At 40.1% G+C, this 24306-nt stretch overlaps 4 protein-coding genes across 10 annotated transcripts in view; 1 reads left to right on the top strand and 3 right to left on the bottom strand.

The window, feature by feature from the left end:
• The window catches only part of khnyn (KH and NYN domain containing), a 25686-nt gene extending 21854 nt beyond the window's left edge, over window positions 1-3832 (bottom strand). The window contains exons 1-2 of one of the 3 annotated variants that reach the window (XM_044096964.1): window positions 3698-3782; window positions 2835-2972 (exon numbers count right to left, since the gene is read on the bottom strand). The gene's annotated coding sequence lies outside the window, so the exon portion shown is untranslated. Of the gene's footprint in view, window positions 1-62; window positions 197-2834; window positions 2973-3697 lie in introns of those variants that run through there. The other 2 variants (XM_044096967.1, XM_044096965.1) reach the window with 2 other exon arrangements.
• Window positions 1-8514, top strand: part of ripk3 (receptor-interacting serine-threonine kinase 3) — a 14360-nt gene extending 5846 nt beyond the window's left edge. For 3 of the 4 annotated variants that reach the window (XM_044096970.1, XM_044096968.1, XM_044096969.1), the window contains 10 exons: window positions 12-167; window positions 2830-2978; window positions 3231-3280; window positions 3728-3889; window positions 4723-4805; window positions 4927-4990; window positions 5098-5165; window positions 6202-6253; window positions 6369-6526; window positions 7109-8514. In XM_044096970.1, coding sequence (XP_043952905.1) covers window positions 12-167; window positions 2830-2978; window positions 3231-3280; window positions 3728-3889; window positions 4723-4805; window positions 4927-4990; window positions 5098-5165; window positions 6202-6253; window positions 6369-6526; window positions 7109-7288 — 1122 coding nt within the window. In that variant the 3' untranslated portion in view covers window positions 7289-8514. The remainder of the gene's footprint in view (window positions 1-11; window positions 168-2829; window positions 2979-3230; window positions 3281-3727; window positions 3890-4722; window positions 4806-4926; window positions 4991-5097; window positions 5166-6201; window positions 6254-6368; window positions 6527-7108) is intronic. The other variant, XM_044096971.1, reaches the window with a different exon arrangement.
• Window positions 8515-9684: 1170 nt separating this feature from the next.
• si:dkeyp-74b6.2 (cerebellin-1) lies at window positions 9685-13514 on the bottom strand. The gene is made up of 4 exons (XM_044096972.1): window positions 13399-13514; window positions 11794-12400; window positions 10567-10686; window positions 9685-10427 (listed from the first exon to the last, which is right to left on the bottom strand). Exons 2-4 carry the CDS (start codon window positions 12097-12099, stop codon window positions 10230-10232), a joined length of 624 nt encoding a protein of 207 aa, XP_043952907.1. The 5' UTR covers window positions 12100-12400; window positions 13399-13514; the 3' UTR covers window positions 9685-10229.
• Window positions 13515-15849: 2335 nt separating this feature from the next.
• On the bottom strand, window positions 15850-23213 carry LOC122819913 (E3 ubiquitin-protein ligase TRIM39-like). Of its 2 annotated transcripts, XM_044096974.1 has the most exons (10): window positions 23139-23213; window positions 20571-20801; window positions 20112-20487; window positions 19588-19683; window positions 18989-19222; window positions 18653-18800; window positions 18496-18522; window positions 17546-17610; window positions 17317-17439; window positions 15850-17073 (listed from the first exon to the last, which is right to left on the bottom strand). In XM_044096974.1, the coding sequence occupies exons 2-10, from the start codon at window positions 20795-20797 to the stop codon at window positions 16687-16689; spliced, it is 1683 nt and encodes a 560-aa protein (XP_043952909.1). In that variant the 5' UTR covers window positions 20798-20801; window positions 23139-23213; the 3' UTR covers window positions 15850-16686. The 2 variants fall into 2 exon arrangements, with proteins under 2 accessions (XP_043952909.1, XP_043952908.1); XM_044096973.1 differs by lacking the exon at window positions 23139-23213 and having other exon boundaries at window positions 20571-21091.
• Between the last annotated feature and the right edge of the window lie 1093 nt (window positions 23214-24306).

Here is a 24306-nt window from a genome sequence, read left to right on the forward strand (position 1 = left end):
TCTCTTATCAGCAAACTTTACAAGGACCCCCGCCCTGGCCACTGGCTTTCAGACTGACTCACCAGATAGCTCTGGGTATCAACTTCCTCCACAGTCTCTCCCCTCCTGTGCTGCACTTGGACCTGAAGCCCAGTAATGTGCTGCTGGACTCGGATTTAAACGCCAAGGTGAGTCCACTGGTTCTGGCAAGAGCTCCACATATTTACCCACGTGGACAAACGTTGTTGACAACCCTCTGTTAAAAAGCACAAAAAAAAAAAAAAAAAATCAATTTCTGTTACTGTGAAAATGTATGAGCCTTTGCTTTGGAGTTTACCTTTCAATTTCTTTTTTGGGTGAAAAAAAATTCGTATAGCAAGAGTCTGGATGAGAAGAAGTAAGAGACTTATCAAAACCTCGCGAGGTGAGAACAAAAACACAGAGTCAAAGGAGTCTCAGGTCTGCTCTGGCTACCAGTCGATTCTGGCTGCCTTTTTGTGGGTTCTGGTCAGCAGATCTTATAACAGCAGGCTGTCGCTGTTTGTGGTGTTTCCCAACAAAGAGAAAAGGCTTGTTTGAACTGCAGGTGTGAAGATTTTGATTGTTTTGCACCAAGGATTCTGTGGAGCTCAACACAGATGGTCTAGCCATTTGTCTTTTGTTAAGGAAAGGTGGTTTGTGTTTGAAGTTACAGGGGACAACAACAACGCTTGGATAGTTAAGAGAATCACAGGTTTCTTCCCTGCTGTTTTATGGCTTTGTTTTAATATGCAAGAGTAGCTGACCAATCAAACTATTTAGATCATGAAAAGGAGTGGGCCAATGAGATTGACCCACTCATCGTGGGCAAACGACACATTTCAGCTTCTTCTACAGATGTTCAATAGCATTTAGAGCAAGGTTCATAAGAGACCAAATAGGAAAAGTCTAATCGTTTGCTTTTAGATATTCTTAGATATTCTTGGATGCTTAGCCATGTGTTTTGGGTCATTAACCTCATTAACCTACAGGTTGTGTGTCTTCCAGCTAAGATCAAGTGTTCTTTTTGTGGAAAAAGAAAGCTTCTCCCCTGGGCCACTGGGCTGCAACTTTGTGTCAAGAATGCCTTGATAATCTTTTTTTAAAATATATAATCCATTTATGGCTGTCGCTATCCATTTATGGCTGTCGCTAGTGGCCTTTTTCAATTTTTCCGAAAGTAGGTACACAGGAAAGAGGGTGGAAGACATGCAGGAAAGGTACGGCGGTTGAGCGTTGAACCTGGGACAGCTGCATACCTCCACCTGCTCTACTCACTACACCTACGTGACGTCCAACTTCCTTGATAGTTTGAGATTTCATTGCACCCTGCACAGATTCAAAACACCCTGTGTCAGATGCAGCAAACCAGTCCCGGAACATGACAGAACCTCCTCCATATGTCACCGTATGAACTGTCTTTTCTTGGTATGCTTCTGTTTTGAGTCCATGAACGTAGAGCTGATGTGCCTTGCCAAAAAGCTCCAGTTTTGTCTCGTCTGTCCAAAAGGACATCCTCCCAGAACCTTTGCAGCTTGTCAGTGTGAATTGCAGCAAACTCACATTGATTTCCTTTTTGGTCGGTTCAAACAGCAATGGATAGTGCGATACTGCACCGATGTACCCTGACATTGGAGTCCACCTTTAATATCTATGTTCCACTGCAGTCACATGAGCATCAAGCTAACCGGAGATGCTTGTATTGATTTACCTTTATCATGCTTGTCTATAAAGTTCTTTCTAATCTCCTAAGACGAACCTCTCCTTTGCTTCCTGTGGTCCATGTTCGGCGTAATACACACCATGTCACCAAACAGCCCACTAACTACCTGTCAACCTTTAAATAGGACGACTGACTACTTGAAGCTTGAAGGCAACAGGACACACATTAGTTTAACATGTCCCTCTGGTCAAATCATCTCGAATCTTTTCTAGAGGTAGCATTATTTTTGTCTACGCTTGTTTCGTTAGTCTGTTGTGGTTTCTGGTGAACCACAATTCAAAAGCAATGTCTGATTTTCAGTGGTTAATTTTCTTTTTCTTTTTTGGGGGGGATTACTTTTGTCAGTTTCAAATTATTTCAATGTCATTAACAGAGGGGTACCAACAATTTTGTTGCTTGTTCATAAATTGTTCATAAATTATGAACAAGCAAAAGATCATTTTGGTGCTCATAATTCTAAATTATAAAGGTCTTTAATAAAAAACAGATTACATGACCTGACATTTGCCAGATTTAAAATGTGTGACTGGGAACCAGACAATTTAAATGAACTCTACCATTTCCACCAAAAAAAGTGATCTGGTATCCAACCAGAACTATTCCACAAGAATGTCAACAGTAACAGAAAGAGAATAGTAACTTAACATTGGCAGACCTTTATTGTGTTTATGTACCTAATTCTGTATGACGTAGAGCAAAATCATGTTAAATTTAAATTTTTCTGTCCAATTCTGGTTTTATTATCATTGTCCGTCTCTAAAGTTATGTGTTCTACACATCATTGACAAAAATGGTTTAAATAAATTTTAAAAAATACCATAATTTGAGTGATTTGTGTTGATGAACGTTTAAATAAACATCTCACCAGGACAAAAATATGTTCTTTCAGTCAAACATTATTCTGTTCCAAAATCCATCCAGTGAGATGTCGTCAAGAACAGGGGTTTTTCTTAATGCAATTATTACAAACTAATCTCACAAAGAAACATCTTTGACCTTAAATTAATGCTGATGTTTAATTTCAGATTATTATTTTTTTATGTGTCACAATCAGAATTATAAAATGGTATTAATATCACGGCCTGATTGCACTTATATCCTCTATTTAGCTTACAGATTTTGGCCTCGCCAGGTTTTCCAGCAGCATCACTCGATCTTCCAAGAGGGACAGCGAAGATCCAGGCGGGACCATGAGATACATGCCTCCAGAGGCGTTTGACACTTCATACAATCCCACACGGGCCTCTGACATCTACAGGTAGAGAGACATCAGGGCACTTTTATTGTTCGTCAAGCAGTTTACATCCTTCATTCCGGATAGGAAGTGAAAGATTTGAGGAAATATTTTTCAGATGAGTTATCAACTGATTGACGCTATCATGCGATTTCCTCCTTTTGATGAAATGGCCGTGGGCTCCATTTCTTTAGGTTCTGATTGCTAGCAAATAAAACAATAAGGAGGTGAGTTAGCTGCTGCAGTGATCTCTGACTCTCTTGACCTCTGTTTCAGCTTCGGTATACTGCTGTGGTCCATTGCAACAGGAAAAAAACCATATCCAAGTAAGTTCCTAATTTGTTCCACTGCAGATTAAAGTAAAAATCACTGAGCGAGAGAAAGAGAGAGACTGTCCAATTAGCAACTCCTCCTGATGAAAATAAAATAAAAATAAATAAATAAATAAAATTTGACATATTTAACTGTTTATGTGATTTTACTGTCACAAAACCTTAAAAAATCCTTGAAATGAAGTTATTGAAAATTGGGGTCATATGGGTGTTTATAGGCTAAACGAAAAAATTGAACCACTACTAAGAAATACATTTTTAAACGGCATCATCCTTTATGCACATTCAACTTTCTCAATTTAAGCAAGTGTCTCCCCTGTATATAATTTTCATCTTAACCGGCAGCCAAAATGTAAACAAGTGAAGATTTTTAAGTATAAATTTTACCAAAGGGACATTTTTTAATCACACCTTCGACTCCAATCTCTGCCTTTCCTGCAGATGCCATGTCCGCCATAGTGCCTATCCGCATCCCCAGGGGAGACCGTCCTTCTCTGGATGACATCAGGTGTACGGATGCCAGAGTGGCGGGACTGACGAGACTCATCGATCTCATGCAGGATTGTTGGCGCTCAAATCCCAAACAAAGGCCTTCCTCCCACAGTAAGTAACAGTGGTACAGTATACCAAAATGAGAGAAAATGTTTTAAAGAAGAAAAAAAAACAACAACTCATTGATACAAAAGAATGGCGCAAATCTGCGTCCTATTTTGCATTGTGCTTAAAAAACACAGGTTTTAGCCAGGTCCCATTCAAATCTCACCTCATTGGTCCATCTGGGCTTTGAAATGCGTAGATTTTCTACTGGGCCAATCAGCGAACAGAAAGAGAAATCGTAAACGATGACCTCGATTGTCTGCGGTTTCAGTAGTAGCCTGTAGTTTCAACAATGACGGAGGAGGAAGTCAACGAAGCCTCGGTTGGCCACACTTCCAAATATTGAATTTACACTAATAGCCGTCTTGTTTGACGCGGTACTTCTCTCTTCATGGCGGAAGAGGGTTGTATTTCCGGTAAAAAAAATAAAATAAAATATTGCGTCGAACTGGCGCATTACGTTACGGCCGAACGTTAGCGAGCGGGTAAAATTCAAAACAGACCACGAAGCAAAGCGTAGAACAAGACGCTGTTTTTTTGTTGTTGTTATTTATTTATTTATTTTTTATTTTTTTTGCCGGGCTAGACTGTCATACCTACATCAATATAACATAGATTAAAACACACACAAAAAAAATCTTGTTGGCATGTAACTGAATGAGGCCCCTGTCCATAACTTTGTTCAAAGATAACCAACAATGACAAGTGAATAGAGTCAAACTAAACTCTAATTAAAGTTGTTGTTTTTTTTACCTGGTGACTGAGAACAGTCCCAAGTATAGAGAAATGAACTAAACGTGAAATTCTTGAAGCTAACGTGACTTCGGTTTTGTCGACAGAATGCACAACTGTGATGGAAGAACTATTCAAGATGCACAGACCCGCAATTCACGATGCCGTCCACCAAGTCCTGCAGAAACTGGTGAGGAACAAAGTCAAGCCACGTTGGCGTGATGTAAAATTTAACATGATGCATCACAATATTATTTATATCAGAAAGGTTTGCCCCGGTCTGACTCAAGTCTTCCTCTTCCTCTTTCAAGGACCAAAATGAAAAAGAAAGGATTACACATGGGATGACAAAGCTTTCCGTTACTGAGACTTCAGGTCAGTCTGGTCGCACTATTGGAAAATTCCGCCTGGCTTTCCGGAGGTTCGACTTCCGGAAGGTTTGACTTGACTTCCGGAGGTTTGACTTCTCGTTGTTCCTGCAGCAGAACCGGTCAGAGCTGCAGCAGCAAACATTTGTGACAGTGTGCGGACAGGACCGCCGCCGGTTCAGGTGAGCAATCTGTCAGAATGACTGAAAGCAACTGTGAAAAGTCAGTAGGTAAAGTGACCTCGTATTTTACCGACCAGAGTTGGGTTAATGAATAAAAACAGTTTGACATCTCCATCACATCTCAAGATCATCATCATATTCACCTTTCTGGTGAGAGTCAAAGAGAAAGGAGAGATCTTTAGCCCAGTTCGACAAAACAACAAGAAGACTGTGACGCTGAGTGAGGAGGGGGGAGATTCTTCTTGGTATTGCAGCAACTCGGCCAGTCCTGTGGTGTTGCTACACTGCAGATTGTTTTTTTTTTTTTTTTTTTTGCTGGTGTGAGGAACTGTTGTGCATATCACTCCCTGCTTCACTATGGGGTTTTTTTTTTACGGGAAAGGGTGGTGAAGAAAGCAAATGTAAAAATGATTTCAACATTATTTGAAAGATAAGGGGATGGAGTTACAACTTTGCAATTTACTCAAAACAAACTGGAATTTTATATGAAAGACAGAAGACTTGTTGGGTAATGATGCAATAGTTCGTCTCTTGTTCTCTGAGGAATACTGATACAGTTTTTAGATTAGATGCGGGGAGTCACTCTCTGGTATCCAACCAACAATTTTTCTTGTCAAACACAAAAGTTTTATCTTTTATTTATTTATTTGTTTTATTTATGTGGCTGCACAGTGGCGTTCGATTCCCGGCCGGGGATCTTTCTGCATGGAGTTTTCATGTTCTCCCTGTGCATGCGTGGGTTCTCTCCGGGTTCTCCGGCTTCCTCCCACAGTCCAAAAACATGACTGTCAGGTTAATTGGTTTCTCTAAATTCTCCCTAGGTGTGTGTGTGCATGGTTGTTTGTCTTGTATGTCTTTGTGTTGCCCTGCGACAGACTGGCGACCTGTCCAGGGTGAACCCCGCCTCTCGCCCGGGACGCAGCTGGAGAGGAACCAGCAACCCTCCCGACCCCATTAGGGAAGAAGGGTGTAAAGAAAATGGATGGATGGATGTTTTATTTATTTATTTATTTATTTATTTATTTGCATGTTTCAGGAAATAGCCGGTTCTTGGCCAGGAAATCAAGGAGACAACGCAGCAGTCGACGGTGAGAAAGACGCTGTTAGCTGATTGATTAGGAAAATATCTGACTTGGAACAAGTCATCTGTCATGGGTTTTACACGTTGAGGTTTATTTGTTTTTTGTTTTGTTTTGTTTTTAGGTCCATCACCTGGTTGGGCTACAAATCTGTGTGATGCTGATCAGGCCCGCCAAGCAGCAGACCCTGAAATGAAGTCGTCCTCCGTGGAACCCACTCAACCTGCTCATTCGACGTCCAACGGCAAAGCAAAAAATCAGCCTCTGTTACCTCTGTGTCAGGTACGTCAATTATCATCAGACAATCTCACACCTGTAAGCAGTCAGACCACATGTCCGTCAGCCATGAGCCATAACCTCGGGGGAAACAAATCCGGGAGTTTTCTTCCCGTTATTAACTAAAACGGCAAAGTGGTGGATTATTCTGACCTGGTTTGTCAGAACAAAGAGTTAAAGTCAAAGAAATCATGAGATACAACCGGTACGGGAGAATCTTTAACCAGTTTTACCAGTCTAGTTTTACTCTATTTTTTTTATTTTGAAAAAAAGCTTTCATTGGAAATCATCCCCATTTCGTACTTGAAGACACGTTTTTTTAAAAAGCTAGTCTAAAAGAGCTAGTCTGAGTAAACCTTTACCTAAAGTTTAGCTTTAGTTCAGACTCCTGCCCACTTCTAAAGCATCTTTCTGCTGCAAATAGGTGCTTGGAAAACATTTAATAAAAGTTGCCATTCCCTCTGAATTGACACTCGGCTGTCAAAGCTCTGGGCCATCAGACGCGTCAGCGTGTTCGGTTCCACCCAAAACAGAAATATTTTCATCAAGCGTTTTTTTGTTTGTTTGTTTGTTTGTTCTTCTCCACAGCGTCAGTTTTCCAGCCCTGGCATTTTAAACATTCACTGCTCCAGTGTGACTGGACTGCAGTTTGGAAACAACAACAAAATGCACATCAACCTCCCTGGCTCCTCCGAGAGAAAGAGGCACCCGACGGCGCCATCTACTGTTAGCTCCTCACAACACCGCACAAGTACAGCTAATCCATAGATTCCCAGAACTGCTTTTTTTTTTTTTTGATTCTCTTTTTCAAACAAAACAAGATATTTGTTTTAGCTTTTGTATGTTACCTATTTATTTCTTGTAGCATAAATGCGTTTAATACAGCTTTTTGTAGCTTTCCATCATCTTTTTATTACTACTACTGTAATTCATTTGGCTTCTTTTGTTTGGAATTGGTTTTAGCAGCAGGCAAAAACTCCAGGCCAGCATTTTTGCACAGTCGCCATTAAATACAAGCCAAGGTGGCGGCTGTTTTTTTAAATTTTTTATTTTATGCCAACTGTGGTCAGAAAATATTTACCGTCAAAACGCCAACATCTCTTAGGATGCCAGAACTTGCCTTCGCAACCATCTGACTGTAATTAAAAGTAGCGAACGTTTGATTCGAAGCTTTTCAGGAATGTGTTTTGAAGACAGGTGTAGAAGCTGAGTTTTTTTTTTGTTTTTTTTTTTTTAAGCGGGTCACTACTGTAGTTTCACTGAAAGAAATATTTTTTATATTCTATTTTTGCAACAAAGTGTTTTAAAGATACGGTACATATAAATATAAATTAAAGGTACAAATGCTATTTTTTTTTTGGTGTACGCTGCACTATTTTTTGCTTTATTCTGTAGAGGCTTTGGAATCAGGAGTTTTAATAAAACAGAGAATGACAAACCTTAAGGATTTTTGAACAATGCGTGTTACGTGAAATGTTGGAATTTAATACATTTTTTCTCACCCGATGAGTGCTGTGACTTCAACGAAGCGTTGCAGCAGGTGAGTTTAAAATACATCGCTGTCTGTCAAAACGATTAGGAGACTATTTTCAGGTGGGGATGAGGATGGGTTTAGTGTGGGTGTGTTGATGTGGGCTGGATTCATGCTGCGTTACATTTGGTGAAGGAAGACAAACTCTTTAACTGCCGATATGAAAAAATCCACAAAAATGCCTCATGAACTTTTAAATCCGACTTGGAAATTGAGAGTTGTGCCACCAACCAATGCCACACAATCCAATATGGCTGCTGCATGAATATGGTTCTGTGAGAAGAGGAGGTATAATCAATTTATTTACCCTTCAGTAAATACACAGATTACGAACCATATTATGTGGTGTACATTGGCAAGGAGCTGGTAATTTTGCTGGTGCTGTATGTCCTGTTGTGATTTACAATTGTCATTATTAATGTAATTAGCATGGGTCAGTAAATTTTCTTGTCCTGCTAAGATAGTCTGTTTGTAATCATTTTATGTAATATAATTTATTTCTAGGTTTTTGTTTTAGCACATTAAATTGAATAGGCATCCCATAACATGTTTTTAATCGCAAATTTAATAATAATTTGGTACTTGGTTACGTGTGCGCACTCGTTTTCTCAAAGACTTCCAAACAGATTTTGAAGTCTTTGACCTTTTTTTTTTTTTTCCTTTAGTCTCCACATAATGCAGTTTTATGCTCCATACACGAATCTCCAAAGTGCTAACACAGGCCTCTGCTGAGTCCCAGGAAGCTGACACAAATCGGTTGTGAAGGTCCAGCATGAGCCCAGCAAGATTCTGGCACTGGTTCCCACTTCCACAGCCAGTCCTCCATCTGCCACCGGATCCACCGCAGAGAAAGATACGGAGGACGGTCTCTGTACATCAGCGGGAGCGAAAAATGGATGTCATAGCTGTTTGGGATCCTAAAAGCAATGCGTCAGTTTTAATAACCGTAACAGATTTTGATATGTTGGTGCTTTAATGTAATTTAATGGTGCCTGAATGGGACAGTGAGAATCTTAAGGTAAACTTTCAATCTTTTCTATGCAACTTTAAAACTCGAAGGTAAGCAAAACCTAAACAAGGTTGCTTGGGAATAAAATTGCTGAGTTAATCATAGATATTTCTTTCCCAGATACACAAATTTCCAATGTGTTCTTCCCTGTCAGATTGTAAAAGGTAGCGTAGCTTAGACAGCATTGTAATATTTAGGTACGATTTTAAAAAGCTACTCATAAATAGACTTCTTTTTTTTTTCCAATTACAATTTTTTTCAACTTTCAGTTGGTAAATGCAGAAAATTGGGAAAAATTAAGATTTAATGGATATACTGCATGCCTTAAAATATAAATTAACTCCAAAACATTATGTCTTTTACAAGTAAGAGATCAGTACAAAACCCGAAACAATTTTCAGGGTACTCTTACTTGTAACACAAGGAATGACATCTGGCTGGACGGACAGACAGAGGGAATAAACAATGTTAACTATATGAAAACCATTTCCATCAGTGGATATAAAGGAAATATTCCACACCGAAGCTTTAAATGTACACATTTATTTTTAAAAATTGTTTTAGCTGACTATTTGAGCAAGCCATAACTAACAGTTTATAGATTAAAAATAAACAAAGAGAGAGTGGTTGTTCTTGTTTTCTTTATTGCCAACAAACATGTCCTACATTTGGTTTTCATGCATCAAAGAGGCTACACTAGATTTAAGCAAGCAGCTAAACACACATTAAGTCTGTGGAACAGATGGCGAGTCACAAACGTACCATGGTCATGGAAATTTACATTCAAGACTGTTTGGTGCAAAGCCAATCCATCCTCTCATCTAATTCACATCTTAACCTTCCCGCAGTCCTAGCTTGAAGACGCTCGGGAAGAGCGCGGCAGATGTCACGGTCGGACAGCAGGGAAATGATGGGAATATCTCGTCAGCCCGCCAGTTCTCGAAACCAGGAGAAAAGAAATTGTAAAAGCACGCATGGGGTCAGCGAGACCCTGCCAGGAACACGCACGGGATAAAAAAGTTCACGCAGGGTCCCCTTTTAGGACTGCGGGAGGGTTAAGCAGTCCAATGTGGATCCTAACATTGCAGCATAAACGCATCTGTCATTGCTTTCCCCTTTGGGAAATGAACCAATCTTTATTTTATACAACATCCTGCTTCAAGAGAACCCTACAACGGGAAGACCAGAAAGCCAGAGAAGGTGGAGTACTTCCACCCACCCATCAGGTTTCCCCTCTCCAGTTTAAGGTAAGCTTTGTCCCCTCGCTCCATTAACACCAGCCCTGCATTGGTGGCCGCTTCCCGTGTCACATCCTGGTCACCTGCAAAGGCCGAGATCACCGGCCAGCCGTTGAGAACCAAGCTTACCTAGAAAGACAAGGCGAAGGAGGAAAGTAGCAGGAGGATTTGAGGATGTGAAACTGTTACGGACATAAACAAATGGAAACAATATTCAGGCAGAAGTAGGATTGCAGTTTTAGCTGAGACTTTTAGCAATTTCTCTTACTTGTATCGTCTGCCGGTTGTAAACTTTAACAACATGAAAGCTGAAGCTGTAGACTCCTTTTCTGGGTGCTACGAAGATGCTAGTTGCCGGGTCAAAATGGCTGCCAACGTTCACTAAAATCTACAAGAGGAGAGAGCAAGAGACAGAGAGACGGAGTTTCTCTTAATTATTAGTCAAGAAACTCAAGGCTAAGCTAAATTAGAAAAAAATCTGTTGAAGACGTTTTCCAGCAGCTCAACATGCCTGCTCAATCTTTGTTTTTTGAAATATTTGAATCTTTTAATGCCGATGAGAGAGGCAAACGTTAGGAGAGGTGGTAATGCTTGAAAAGAAATGAAAGAAAACAAGATCTTTTTTCTTTTTCTTTTTTTTTGCCATTAATCCAGTTACAAAGCATTCCAGAAAAAAGGTGATAAAAACTTCCAAAAGTGTTGACTGCTCTCTAACAAGCAATTCTGCACACTGCTTTAAATCACATATAATGTAGGTCAAATAAGGATAGATTGTCCAATGGTGTTCTTTAGTGTCATGAGGTCAAATCGTGAATTATGCTAAGCCATGTATTCATTATCGTTTCTCAATGGTGTCCACCAGGGGGAGTCAGAAATTTGGAGAGAAGATATGAATAAAAAAAATCAACAACAAAAAAACCCCCATTAATGTTCTGCTGTTGTTCTTTAAGTGATTATTAATATTTTCATTAGGAGACTGTCTTGCTCCTGCTTAAACACAGCTCATGATACTTAATGGTTTTCCATTTATCAACTGAAGCCAGTTATACCTATTAAGATTATAACTGTTAAAAGACCATACGCTAAATGTAAGGGCAGTAAGATTCTTGTTAAATTGTCTGAATTCATAGAGCCCTTTTTGGGGATTTTACTTGGAACCTGACTTCAGATTTTTCAGGGAATGCTTGTCTATTTGCATTTTTTTCCACAAAGTATGTGATGGGCTGGTGTTACAAACCTGCCAGTCCATGAGCAGCATTAATTTTCCTCAGCACGGATTGTTTGGACCCCCAAGAGTGGAGATAAGGAAGATGAAAGTCTCTACTGTACGTATTCATGCATATTAAGGTATATTTGGTGTTAGAACTATTAAAATAGGCACTTCTAAGGATTCGTAGAGAGTGCCTCAAGGATTTAAGCTATTTGCGAACGGCTATCGTCCCTATAACCTCTTGTGACTACCAGGGGTTCACTCTACCACCTTATTTCAACCCACCTGATCAAAGTAGATAGTCATGGTGCGGTTGCTCATCTCGGATGGCTCATGGTTGGTGTTGCGTATGGCTGAAAACGCCACCCGACCCGTTCCTGACCTCACCGACATGCCCAGAGCGTTGCCCGACGGCTCCGCCGATGGGGTGGAGTCGCACACAACCAGACACTTTCCCTCCAACACGATCGGCTCAGTGTCATTCTGGCAGCTGACCCCCGACGGCCTCCACTGGCCAATAAGGAGCAGTCCGACAAGAACGATTAATTGGGGAACCGAGGAAGGTGCAGGGTTAAAAAACGGAAACGCCATAGTTCCGAATTAGGTCGAAGCTTCAGTGACTTCCTGTGGTACAAATCTGCTTTAGCTACAAGGCCATGCTTCCACCGGAAAAGAAGACACACGCCACGGGATCCTCTCGTGTCATTTAGTGGCTCAGGCTTGCTCTGGCTGAATACCGATTCCCTTTAAAGACGTCTTCTAGTTGGTATCAAGATGACAGGTTTTCCATTTCAATACGACAGGAGAGCCACCAATGAAGGGGGGGCGTGTCCAGGTCCTGACGCTACAACAGGTCGCTGGAGTTGATGGAAGAGAGTCTACAGCCTGAGGCCTGTGAAGCAGTGAAACATCAGACACTTATGTTTGATAAATATGCGGCATCCTATGAAAAACTGTAAAAAATAAATAAATAAAAAAAATCCTTGATGCATACAGCATATAAATGTACTAAGTAGTGTAAAGATATATATCCTGTTTAGGTATACTTGTCCATCCTTTCAGATTGTTTCTACTTGAAATGGAAACATAAAATGTACAACTAAACACAGCTCATTTTCAGAGACTTTGTTTTCATTTTCTTTGAAAATACATCACATTTCATTTGACGCCTCGTGTCAAAACAAAATATCAATCACAAAACATCCTCTATTTTCCGCACACTGCTCCACTGTTGTCATGAAAGTAGCTCTTCAAGGCTTGTCTGCATCCGATCAATCAATCATCCAACCAAAAAAAGCCAATCAGCAATATACGTGACTGCAACATAGAACCCAGGCACTGAAATTAATCATTCCTGTAATTATCATCATTTTTAAATAGGCTAAAACGACCTGTGATGTTCTAGTAAAACTATTTTAAACTCGAGTAAAATGCAGTTCAAAATGCGTAAACCCTGACTATTAATAGAAACCATATTACATCGAGGATCAAAATAAGTGATTAGGTAATGTTTTGGCCATGAATCGGCGTGCATCAGCGCTGCCAGCTGGACTCAGGATTCGGGAACGTGGATGATCAGAGTGGCACCACTGAGAGGCCATCTGTAGGTAAAAACTCCCACTCACACATCTTTCCTGTTTGATCACAGAGTCCGCATTCCTTCACACAAACTCAGCATAAAATACAGATTAACCTAATCTTATCACAATATTAAAAACACAAAGTTTTGGAAATGATTGAAACAAATTATGGATTTTCTGCAGAAAAAAAAGTTATTGAGTAATTTTTCAATGAACCACTAATTTCCCATCAACGTTGTCAACACCAAAAACCTTTTGGCATAAAAATAACATTAAGACATGCTGAAAAGACTAAAATATCTTTACTCACCTCCTACATCAGACAGTAAAGGTAGCTTGTTGTTCTGGAAACATTTAAAGCCTCCCAAGAGTCTCCTTCAGCCTTTACCTCGGGTTTTATCTCTGCTCCTCCTCTTTTTCCCCCTCTCTCTGCGACTATCTCTCTGTTCCAAGGAACCCCTGTGTTCAAACAGACGTTTAATCACATCAAGCATTTTCTGGTTTCATGCCTATTCGCCGTCCTACTGTGCTTGTACGCCCTTCTTTATATCCTCATTTCCCCCAATGTAACTCCACTGCCAGTGGGAAAAGTAGGTGGTAAGACCAAGAGCTTTAAAATTTCCCATGAAAAAAGTTTTTTAGAAGGATTATGTTCATGTTTTCCTCCCTTTTGGATTTACTATAGTTTACATTTTCCTGTCTGAAGTGGAAAGAGTGTACAAAATGTAAAAGGAAGAAAGTGGGCATCATTCTGAATATTTGATTTTAAATCATTTAAGGTTCGTGCCCTATGTTACCCCACTGATCTTCTCTGTCCATATTTACCCCGTTGGCCCCTTAGATCTCCCAAACAGCAGCTGCTGCAGGTGCCAAGATTCAGGAGAAACTCAAACAGAGCAGGGCCTTTTCTATTGTTGTCTATTGTGACCTGCCTTTCCACATTAGAGGGGACTGTTCACTGTCTATTGTCAAATTTTGCCATAGTATAGTATACTGTTACTGAAACATACATACATTTATATACTACATGGGTGTTTTAAAGTGCTTTATGAATAAAGTTGCCATGGTATGGTGCAGTGTACTATACTATGGTATAATATGGTATGGTATGGTACGATGTCACCAAAAGTTGTAGACGAACACCAAACTCAGACATTAATACATAACATAATAGGCCAAATTAGTGATGTCAAAGTCTCCATCTCATATGTGCATTTTGGGGGTGAATAATTTCCTGGCTATTTGTCCAGTTTGGTACTAAATGGATCAGCATCTACCCACTGAAGCCTGGTTAGTTTCCTCACAGCAACGTCATTTATCATTGAAAGGTCAGCTAATGTTAGTCAGCAGGAAAGTCTCTCATTCATTAAACTCAGGCAATGAGAAAATGCGATTCACCGCTGCACTTAATTATAATTAGTAAACATTCATGAAGTACGTTTGAAGTGAACAGTGATTGGTTTGTTTTAATAAAAGAATCTGCGGACATCAGCAAATGTTTCTCTTAGACATCTGGGTAATGATCATGGTGTGACAAAATATGAGAAACCTGAGAAACATTATGCTCACAAACATAACCACCTCAACGATCTGATGGCTGACTCATCTAGAAATGTCTTTTGTCAGTGTGGCATGAATTGTACTGCATCATTGCTCCTCAGGTTGGTGTTCTCTTTTCCTTCTGAGCCAGTTTTCAGTTCCAGTCTCAGTCAGTTTACTTGAGATGACGATCTTTAGGGGAAAATAAGAGAGCTCACAAAAAACATTTCTGTTTTGCCAGTTACGAGCCACAAATGCGTTCAATGTATCCTCATCACGAAGGATTTTTTATTATTTTTTTTAGCAAGGAAACATTCCATTTCAGTATTTACAGCATGCATGAAATAGGGTTGCCATGAAGTAAATTCTTTAGGTGGGATTAACCTGAACTTGAAACAAAATAATATAATCCCAAAAGGGAATGACAGAATTTTTTGTTTGCTCTAGAAAAATCCTGATAGAATCCATATTGTTAGTCTATATTTCAAACTTTTAAGAAACAGGCAGGTTTAAGAGGGTTTACTGAACACAGAGATTTGATGTTTCGTGAAAGAAATGAAATATCTGCTGTAACTCTAGCTCACCACTAGATGTCAGTGTTTCCCTTACACTGAAACCCTGAAGCTGTGACTCGAATAAACGTCTCTTTGAGTTAAAAAGGTCACTTTTTTTGCATTTAGTATTGGATTGATGTAGTATTGAAATAAGCAATTCCTGCATATCTAATCTTTAACAAAGAGATCAACAGGAAGTCTCAATACAGGACAAACTAGACTTAAAAGTTTTTCTCTACAGCTGTCTCTCATTGTCATGGCAACTGCTTTATATTTGCTTTTTGGGAGACAGTTCTGCTTCTTATCAATCATTAACAAACAACAAACTAAGCCTGTGAACAATTGAAGGGCTTGTTGACTTGCTTGCGTCATGTATTTTTTGCATTTCTTCGATTTTGTGTGACCTTCTAAAACAAGCTGACTGCTAGCCATGTGAGCAAGTTTCCCAGGTATTGGTTTTGCACTGTGTCCTCAACAAAGTCTTGCGTTTTTAACGTCCTTTGATACGTTTATGTAAAAATCAAGTCATAAATAGTCCTAAACTGAAAGCACAATGCCCGCAATTTATTAGATACTTGTCTAATCATGCAGTTGAACCGGTTCCTCGTGTTCCCAGCAGAGAAAGAGATATTCCTCCCTTTAAAAAAAAATGTTTTCATACCACGTGGTCAAGTGTTTGCACAACAGTGGATTTATTTTAGAAATGCCAGGATTAGACTTGGTAGCATTTACACCTCATTCCTAATTATCTTGATTATATTTACATTTGTGCTAGACAGACGCTGGGTTAGGGTTAGGGTTACACCGTTTTGTATTTTTCCCCAGTTCCAGACAAGAACTGTGTGCAAGCAACGTTTTGTGGAGCTCTTATGTTTCTGATTACAAACTAACTGAGAAATCGGATGGTCTGACCTAACCCCCTTCACCCGTTGTTCCAATGTGACAACTGCCTCCTCTCCTCCAACGCATTTTAAAATAAAACTTCTTGAAGGTTGACACGTGACTTCAGCCCCCTAAAAACACCAAACATCACAGAACCCGTGAGAGGAAAATGAAAGACGAGCATGTGACGATGTGATATCATATTTCTAAATAACAATGACCTTTATTAAACACCACGGTGGACAAAACCAAACGGAGGGCAAAAGATTAAAACAACCTGTAAAACAAGATCATTCACTGTTTCTGGCTTTGCTGATAACTGTTGGTTTGTGGAAGGTAAAACTGCAACAAGCCCCAAAGAAAAATGAGGGGAATTATAAACACTGGTCATTGAGCAACAAAGAGACAGAAAATTACACTGGTATTTACAATAAGAGCTTTAAAATGTAAACTGATTTCTGAAGTTCTCTGAATCTTCTCATTAGTTTTCTGGTATTGAACATGAAATACAAAACAAACAGCCTAAGGATTTTCCTCAAACCTTTAAAATGCATTAATAAACTGGAGTATTCAGTAGAGTGAAAATGGGACTTTTCACTGTATCTGTTTAATTGACTTGAACTTCAGTTCACTGTAGTCTCTACAATAAGCCCCGTTTCCACTGGGCAGATAATCAGTGGTGCTGTGTTCCTCCCATTGTCGTGAAGGCACGGGTTAAAGTATGGGTACATGGGCTCAGTGAAACAACATCCTTTGTAAGTGTAGATGTGAGTCTTTGTGTCTGCGTTGTAGAATGACACTGATCCTTCTGCGTAGTCCAGGAAAATTCCCACTTTCGTAGGCATTTCGTGGAGGTTGAGGATGACGGAGGGTCCGGCGCAGGCCCGGAGACTCTCCCCCTTCCGCCTGCAGATGGCCCAGTAACCGTTGTCTGGACGGACGGTTATGGAGCCCTTCCTGTTAATGGACTCCTTGGCCACACCAAGATCCCAGTCTGTTTTATCCCCTACCTATTAAATACACCAGAGAACAGAATTAAACAACTGATGAGATTTCACAAGGGGATTCAGTTATATTTGCCCCAGTGGTACTTGCTAATTCAAAGGTCAAATCTTAAAACTCCTTGCCACATCAAACAAGATTAAAACGGCAATTCTCATCAATCTTTGAGCTCTAAATTGCCTACAAGTTAGCAATGTTCCTACACTCTGTCACTGTTCAGCAATAGCTGTGATTCTGCTGCCTTGACTTACCTTGACCACCCAGTATCGTCTCCCAGAGGTGAATCTCTGTTTCCCCAGAACGGCAACACAGGAATCGAACCTGCGAGAGTCATTAGGGAGCGCGTGCTTTCTTTGTTGGGAGCTCAGGCTCACCTGTGGATCACCGTCATGACACTGGTTAGTCCAAAACTCACATGTCTAAAACTCCGAAGAGCAGGTTATATAGTGAGGGATGACGCGGTCTCTCGGTAAACTGTACCTTTTTACCATCCGGGGACAGAAGCAGCCAGCTGGCAGCAGTTGCAGGGTCCAGAGTCACATCCACTGAGGATGGATAAGTAAATGTTAATCTCTCTAAGGATGCATTCACATCATCCCTGTTTAGTCTGCTTCAATCAAAACTCTAGTTTTTTTAGTCCGGTTCATTCGGGGAGGTCTGAATGCGCAATCGAACTTTGATGCGGAACAATAAAGCAAACTCTGGTGGAACTATGTGAACGGCAAACGGAGCATGAAACAAGCTACAGCACAGGACAATCTAGCTAAATATAATCAAAACAAATGTGTGTCCAACAGTAGCAGGAGAAATGTCTCTTGGTCTTTTGCCAAAGACAAAAGAAAAATTCTACATCCGCCAAAATCCATTTTTGTTCACATTTTATGAAGAAGGAAGTTATGCTTATGCCTTCGTCAGTGGTTCTTGGTACAGAGCCAACATTGTTCAAAATGGTGAACAACTATTTTTAGTTCAGTGCTTTCAATCTGCTTTCAAAATGAATCCTTAATTCCTAAAGCTAATCTGCTTTCAAAAAGTTCCTGCCAATTCCAGTCAGGTCAAAACCGCCCACTTGCTAGTTCACTGGACTAGCAAAATGGTTGATAAATCAGTTGCCAATAAATGTATCCTATTACACACGTGCAGTACAGACCAAAAGTACAGACCTTCTAATTGAATCCAATTAGAAGGTGTGTCCAAACTTTTGGTCTGTACTGTATATAATGTGAACAGCGTGAAAACAAACCACAGCAGCTGAAAATGCTACATAACAAATGTTGCACCTTTGGTCCCTAATCAAACCAAGTCAACAATCGGATGTGAAATTATTCTAAGTATCACTGAAGTTTTTCACGTTTGTCTAGGTAAACCCTAAACATTTTGGTCGTCAGTGTTAGGGAACAATGCATTTCCTTAAAGCTTCATGCGCATACCTGCAAATTTGACCATCTTGGTGACTTCTGAAAAGAAACAGGAAGAAACAATCGATTCAAACCATTTCATAAATCAACTTGGAACTGAGCATAGTAAAATCTTCATGAAGGTCGCCAGAGCAACATTTAATGCAATGTCAATTAATTAGCCACAGACCTTCCGCACAAAGGTTCTTTTCAAGTTCTTGGCAGAGGTCCACCAGCTTGGAGAAGGCCGTCCTCACGCGTCTTATGTAGATGTCGGGGTCAACGCTGACCTCTGACCAGTTCGTTGACGATGGCGTAGAGCTCAGACAGGGGAAGCTCTAAAATTATGTATTTAATGAACACAGCAAATCAATTTAACAGGCAGAAACAAGCCTAGTATTGCTGCTGCCAAGGCTACATCGGTGAAATTGACCTGGCACAATCTGGTATATTAGATTGCATTATGCCCCGTCAGTTTGCACATTCTCTAAAACGGTCTTTTTGTGGTGATCAGTCCACGACTGACCTGCAGCAGATGTAGTGGATCCTTGGTGTTCTCCAGGTACTGCAGCTCGCTGCGCCTCCTCTGCAGCTCGCCGAGCTCCTGGTCCAGCTCCTCCAGGAGATCCTCTGCTCTCCGTTTCGCTGCTTCGTGCTTTTCTTCCAGCTCCTCGATGAGCAGAGCCTGGTTTCTCTCGATGGCGTTTATTGCCAGGTTGGCTATGTGAACACTGGTTTGTATCTCCTTTTCCTTCTCTATCTGCAAGTATCGGAAAAAACGAAAACTGATTTCACAGTTTACAGAAAGCAAGTTAGAATGCAAATGTTTAAATGATTATTTCCAACATGTTCGTAGAATAGTTCTTTATGGGCATCTTGAAAATAAACTACGGGTCCCACTGAGCACATTTATTCTGTTTTGATAAAACTTGTTGATAACTTGGCATAGGGTTGGACGACATATATCAGTACAGGGCCGGCCCAAGCCTCCACGGGGCCCTAAGCGCCCTCTAGTTCTGCTAACAAAGTAGCAGTAATGATTGCAGATAATGCAATAAATCCGCTGGACACCTTGAAAGAGCAAACGTGCAGTGAACTGAATTTGAACTGAAATAAAAGCCTTACCCTGCTCAGCTCCATGGAGTTCTTGATCTCCTCGGTCTTTTTCAGTCTGGTCTCGATCATCTCTTGAATTTCTGCTTGAACCACCTTCAGCTGTGCCTGAACAAAAATTTAAAACAACAACACAGATTGTCTAAAAGATCAATAGAACGTGGTTCATAAGGTTATGAAATAAATTGCTTGGTATAAATGAGAATAAAATCAAACAACTTAGTGGGTGACAAAAACCAAGCTATGATCCAAAACGCTGCTGCTGGCGTTCTGACTAAAACAAAGAAGAGGGAGTTCTGAAGTCCTACTTTTGATTAGTAGTAAACGAATCATTGATCAACATATTTTGTGTGTATTGATGATTTCACTGATGGCATTTGACAACATCTAATATGTATTACTTGTTTCACAAATGGTGACTGTTTGATGTTTTTATGGTGTAAAACACTTTGAACTGCCTTGTTGTTTCGGGCTACACAAATAAACCTGACTTGACTTGAAATAAACGTAAAGTCTACAATAGCAGAGTGAAATACCTTGACCCGCTTGCTCTCTTTCTCCATAGGAACAACTTCGTGGTGCTTGTGGTCCCTCTCGGTGCAGCTCGCACAGACGGGGGTCTGCTCCTTCTTGCAGAACATCTCCAGCGGCTTGTTGTGGGTTCTGCAGAGGTGACTCGTGCTGAAGGTGGCCGGATCCGTCAGCCTGTGCTTCGTCATCACCGGGTCCCTCAGGTGAGGCACCAGGTGCATTTCGCAATAAGACGCCTGACAGACCAGGCAAGACTTCACCGCCGTCTGCTTGTCTCCGCTGCAGATGTCGCAAGTTATGTTGTCGGCTTTTAAGGACCGTCTGGTGGAGTTTTTCCTCGGCGCCGGCTGCGGCCCGCTTGCTTGTTTTCTCCTCATAGACCTTTTTGTTGTGACACAGAACACAGGTTTAGTAAAATGGAAGAGGAACATGTTTGATTGTGCGATGTTGGAATAGATCCGTACCTTTTGAATTGTTCGGTGATGTCTTTTAAGACGATGTTCACCCTGAGGTCTGGGCGGGTCTGGAAGCTCTCTTTGCACAGCGGACATTCAGCCTTGTGGCTCGAGTCCCAGAAGCCATTTATGCATTCAAGGCAGAAGTTGTGGCCACATGGGATGGACACCGGATCGGTGAAGCTGTCCATGCAAATGACGCACAAAACCTGCTCCTCAGACAAAGCGTACGCCATATTTCTGGGTGGATAAAAAAAAAAAAATGACACATGGTTACCTTTTTACGGAAGGGAAAGACAAACTAAAAAAATAAAATAAATATATTCTACTCTATTACAAAAAAAAAACTGGACCCTGAATTAGAAAAGGTTCACAAAATAACTTGTAACTAAGCCATTTCTCAAAAGTACTATTCAGTACTTCTCAGTTGAAGCCTGAAGTGTTCACCAATTAAAAGGAAACTTGCACATTTTTTTGTTTTATCTCGCTGTCTAAAACTAAATCAGACCAAATGTCTCTTGTTTTACAGTAGTTAGAATTACGCACATTTTTGTCTATGTATTTACAAAATGCCAGAAAACCTAGAGAATTTGGAAACTTACATACCGAACGACTGCAGTCTGTTTACACAATAATAAAACTCAGATTATTATGTAATGGCTCTGGAAACCTCTGGCATGTTATTGGCCTATTAGAATTAATTGGAGGCACACCTGCAGATGTACTTTAATGCCAATCAGGGAACACACTGTCTTCTTGTTTGACGCGGTGGGAAGGTCAAAAGAAATTGGACAATATATCATTAAGAGAGTTATGCAACTGTACAAGTCCAGTTAATCCCTGGGAAAAATTCACGGATGCTTGAAGGTGCCACGGCCATCTGTTCAAAAAAATTACTCAAGTATAAAAATGATGGGAATGTCCAACCGTCCCAGCGCTCAGGAAGGAGATTCATTCTGTCACAGAGATGAATGCATTTTGATTTAAAATGTGCAGATTGACCCCAGAACAAAAGCCAGAGACATTCTGTAGATACTGGTTGAAGCTGGTTAGACGGTATCATCATCCACCGTGAAACTGTTTCTGTACCAACATGGGCTGACGGGAACACTCAGCGAAGAAGAAACCTTTGCTTAAAAAAAAAAAGGTATAAGGATCCAGATTGCAGCTTGCCAGTCTCCACAGGAACAAAGATCTTAATTTTTGGAGACCTGTCCTGCGGTCTAATGAACCTAAAAGTTTGCCATTGTTTGGTGACAATGACCATCGTTGTATTTGAAGGAAGAACGTGGATGTTTGGATCGTCATAAACTGGTGCCATTAGGCTGCTGGATGACCAGGTCTGCTTCATATAACATCATGAGAAAAGTGGAAATAATGACGCAACATCTAGAGACATTAGCCGGGAAGAAAACGCTTGACCACAGATTGGTCTTCCAAGTGGATAATGACTCTGAGCACACAGCCAAAGTGCTTACAATGTTTCTTAGCGACAACAAAGTCAGTATTTTTGGTGCCGCCATCACAAACTTCTGAAATGAATCCTATGGAGAAGTCATGGGAGGATCTGAAAAGGCGCGAATGAAGACTCAGTTTCACCAGTCCTGTCAGGAGGAATGGGCCAAAACTCCAGTAAACTATTGTGAGACGTTTGTGGAAGGAAACCCAAAAGATTTGACCCAAGTCATGCAGTTTGAAAGACAGTTGTCCTAACTACACTCCCAATGGAAGTAAACATCAGAATTTGAAGAAAGTTACAAAGAAATCTAAGAGATTTAATTTCAACAATGAGAAGAAAACCTGTGTTTTAATTTGGCGTGTGTAAATACCTGGCTTTAACTGCATATAATTTCATAAACAGTCGTTTGTGCCAAACGGTTAACACAGAGCGCAGTTAAGAAGCAATTCAAAAACAATAGTACATACTTGCTGGTAGTAAATCTTCACAGTTTGCTCCGTGGCCTTATTTATAGTGACAGTCATAATAAGTAACCCTAATAGGTGAAGTTAAATAACAGTAAATGGGAAGTGAAATTTAAAAACGTCAGTATTTCCTGATCGTTTTTTCCTGTCTGCCATTTGCTCCTGTACTCGGCTGCAGCTTGTTGCCGTTTGAACACATTCAAGAGGATTCCTGTAAAAACGGCAGCCTGCACATTCCTGCTGCAGGTGGAGTCGGCGAGCAGCCGATGGGTTTCCGAAAAAATATGGTGATCCAAGTTTGTAATTTCGTACTCAAAATCATAATCCATTTTCCTGCACAGTACTTGGACTAATGTTACGTTTTAAAGGTGTTGCACAAATTAATTTCCCCTAGGGATGAACACATTTTCAACTTGGTTCAGATTATGTTAGCATTGCAAGTTTCAAACATTGCTAAATTGTTTAATCATTGAATTGTTAAATTTCTTTTTAAATAAACACTTAGCACTCTTATTATCTATTCATTTATTATTAATAATATGATCCAGCCACAAGCAATATTTCTGGAGATCTTGTTCAAGCAGTAGCACACATTTGTTCAGCTCAGATAAGAAATGATTAAAATGTTATGTATAATTGTTAAAGATGTCTCACCTGTGTGGGTCGACGGTCTTCCCCAGGTGTGTTGACTTCCACGAGACGCTTTGCTCCTTTTATGTTGGAAGCTACTCCCACCACGGCGTTCCGATCAACCGGTTTCTCCAGTTTTACCGACTCTCTGCTCTGACTTTTCACTTTAGAGTTGCTAAAAAAAAAACACCTCAGTGGTTTGTTTCCACATGAGTTTGATTGTGCACAGTAAACTTTCGTTTCTACACCGTGATCAATTTGACGTCCTCTAGCTTAGAAACAAAGAGTCAAAAGCCCAGTAAATAAATTTAACCCTCAGACATTAATCGGTGCTGCTTAGATCAAAGCTTAAAAACCGTCTTCTTGACACACTCCAAACAATTTATTTAACGTTCTCTAAATCTCTGCTGGTAGTCAGAGTCGGTTTTTTGATTTTGGTCACCGCCAACGTGTGGATTTCAGATCTTATCCCTCTTGAGAAGTTGACTCGTGAACTTAATCACAAATCTGTCAGGTTTCTGCAACTATTGCACTTTTCTTACATAAATTTTACTCCAGCAACTCGCAATAAGAACTGATTTTATTTAATTTATCTTAAATATGTCATTTACTTTCCTGTCTTGTGAACATCCCAACCAGATCTTATTTTGATATGTGTGATAAATATGAATATGTGCAACATGTGTGTGTATGTATATATATTTTTTTTCATGTAGACTTTCATTGTTGCGCTCAAGGTTGTTTTAGGGTCTTTTTTTAATCTCTTCTCTAGGTTCTTGAGTTTTTTGTGTGTTTTTTTCCTCAATTTTTTGCATTCATAAAACTGTAAAATCAATATTTATTTACATATACACATGCACACACATTTAGAGTCAAACTTATGTTCTGTGTGAAAACTCATTAGTAACGTAAGAAATAAAATAAGTGCATTGAACTAGAGGGGTCTTTCGTTTGTTTGTTTGTTTGTTTGGTTTGTTCCTTCAATTATTCCTTCAATTTGTTTGTTCTTTCTCTCATTTGTTTCTTCATTTTGTAATACTATGTATTTAGGAGTAAACAGATTCTCAATTACACCGTATCTTGAATTTGTCATGAATATGCTCTGATTAAATAAAAAAAGAACAACACTCCGTTCGACTCTGGTTGTCTGTTTACGTTTGAGGTCTTGCCAGAAGATGAATCTCCTCTGCAG

Source organism: Gambusia affinis, linkage group LG18, assembly GCF_019740435.1.
Source record: "Gambusia affinis linkage group LG18, SWU_Gaff_1.0, whole genome shotgun sequence".
NCBI classification, from domain to species: Eukaryota; Metazoa; Chordata; class Actinopteri; order Cyprinodontiformes; family Poeciliidae; genus Gambusia; species Gambusia affinis.

What these genes read in the sequence shown, in the direction of transcription:
- si:dkeyp-74b6.2 (XM_044096972.1), bottom strand. Translation starts at nt 12,099, where the DNA reads ATGGCGTTTCCGTTTTTTAACCCTGCACCTTCCTCGGTTCCCCAATTA. An exon ending in TGACTATCTACTTTGATCAG is followed by an intron (nt 10,687 to 11,793) that starts GTGGGTTGAAAT and finishes CTCCTCTTGTAG; the next exon opens with ATTTTAGTGAACGTTGGCAG. An exon ending in ACAACCGGCAGACGATACAA is followed by an intron (nt 10,428 to 10,566) that starts GTAAGAGAAATT and finishes TTGTCTTTCTAG; the next exon opens with GTAAGCTTGGTTCTCAACGG.
- LOC122819913 (XM_044096974.1), bottom strand. Translation starts at nt 20,797, where the DNA reads ATGGCGTACGCTTTGTCTGAGGAGCAGGTTTTGTGCGTCATTTGCATG. An exon ending in ATCACCGAACAATTCAAAAG is followed by an intron (nt 20,488 to 20,570) that starts GTACGGATCTAT and finishes CACAACAAAAAG; the next exon opens with GTCTATGAGGAGAAAACAAG. An exon ending in CAAGATGGTCAAATTTGCAG is followed by an intron (nt 17,611 to 18,495) that starts GTATGCGCATGA and finishes ATCCATCCTCAG; the next exon opens with TGGATGTGACTCTGGACCCT.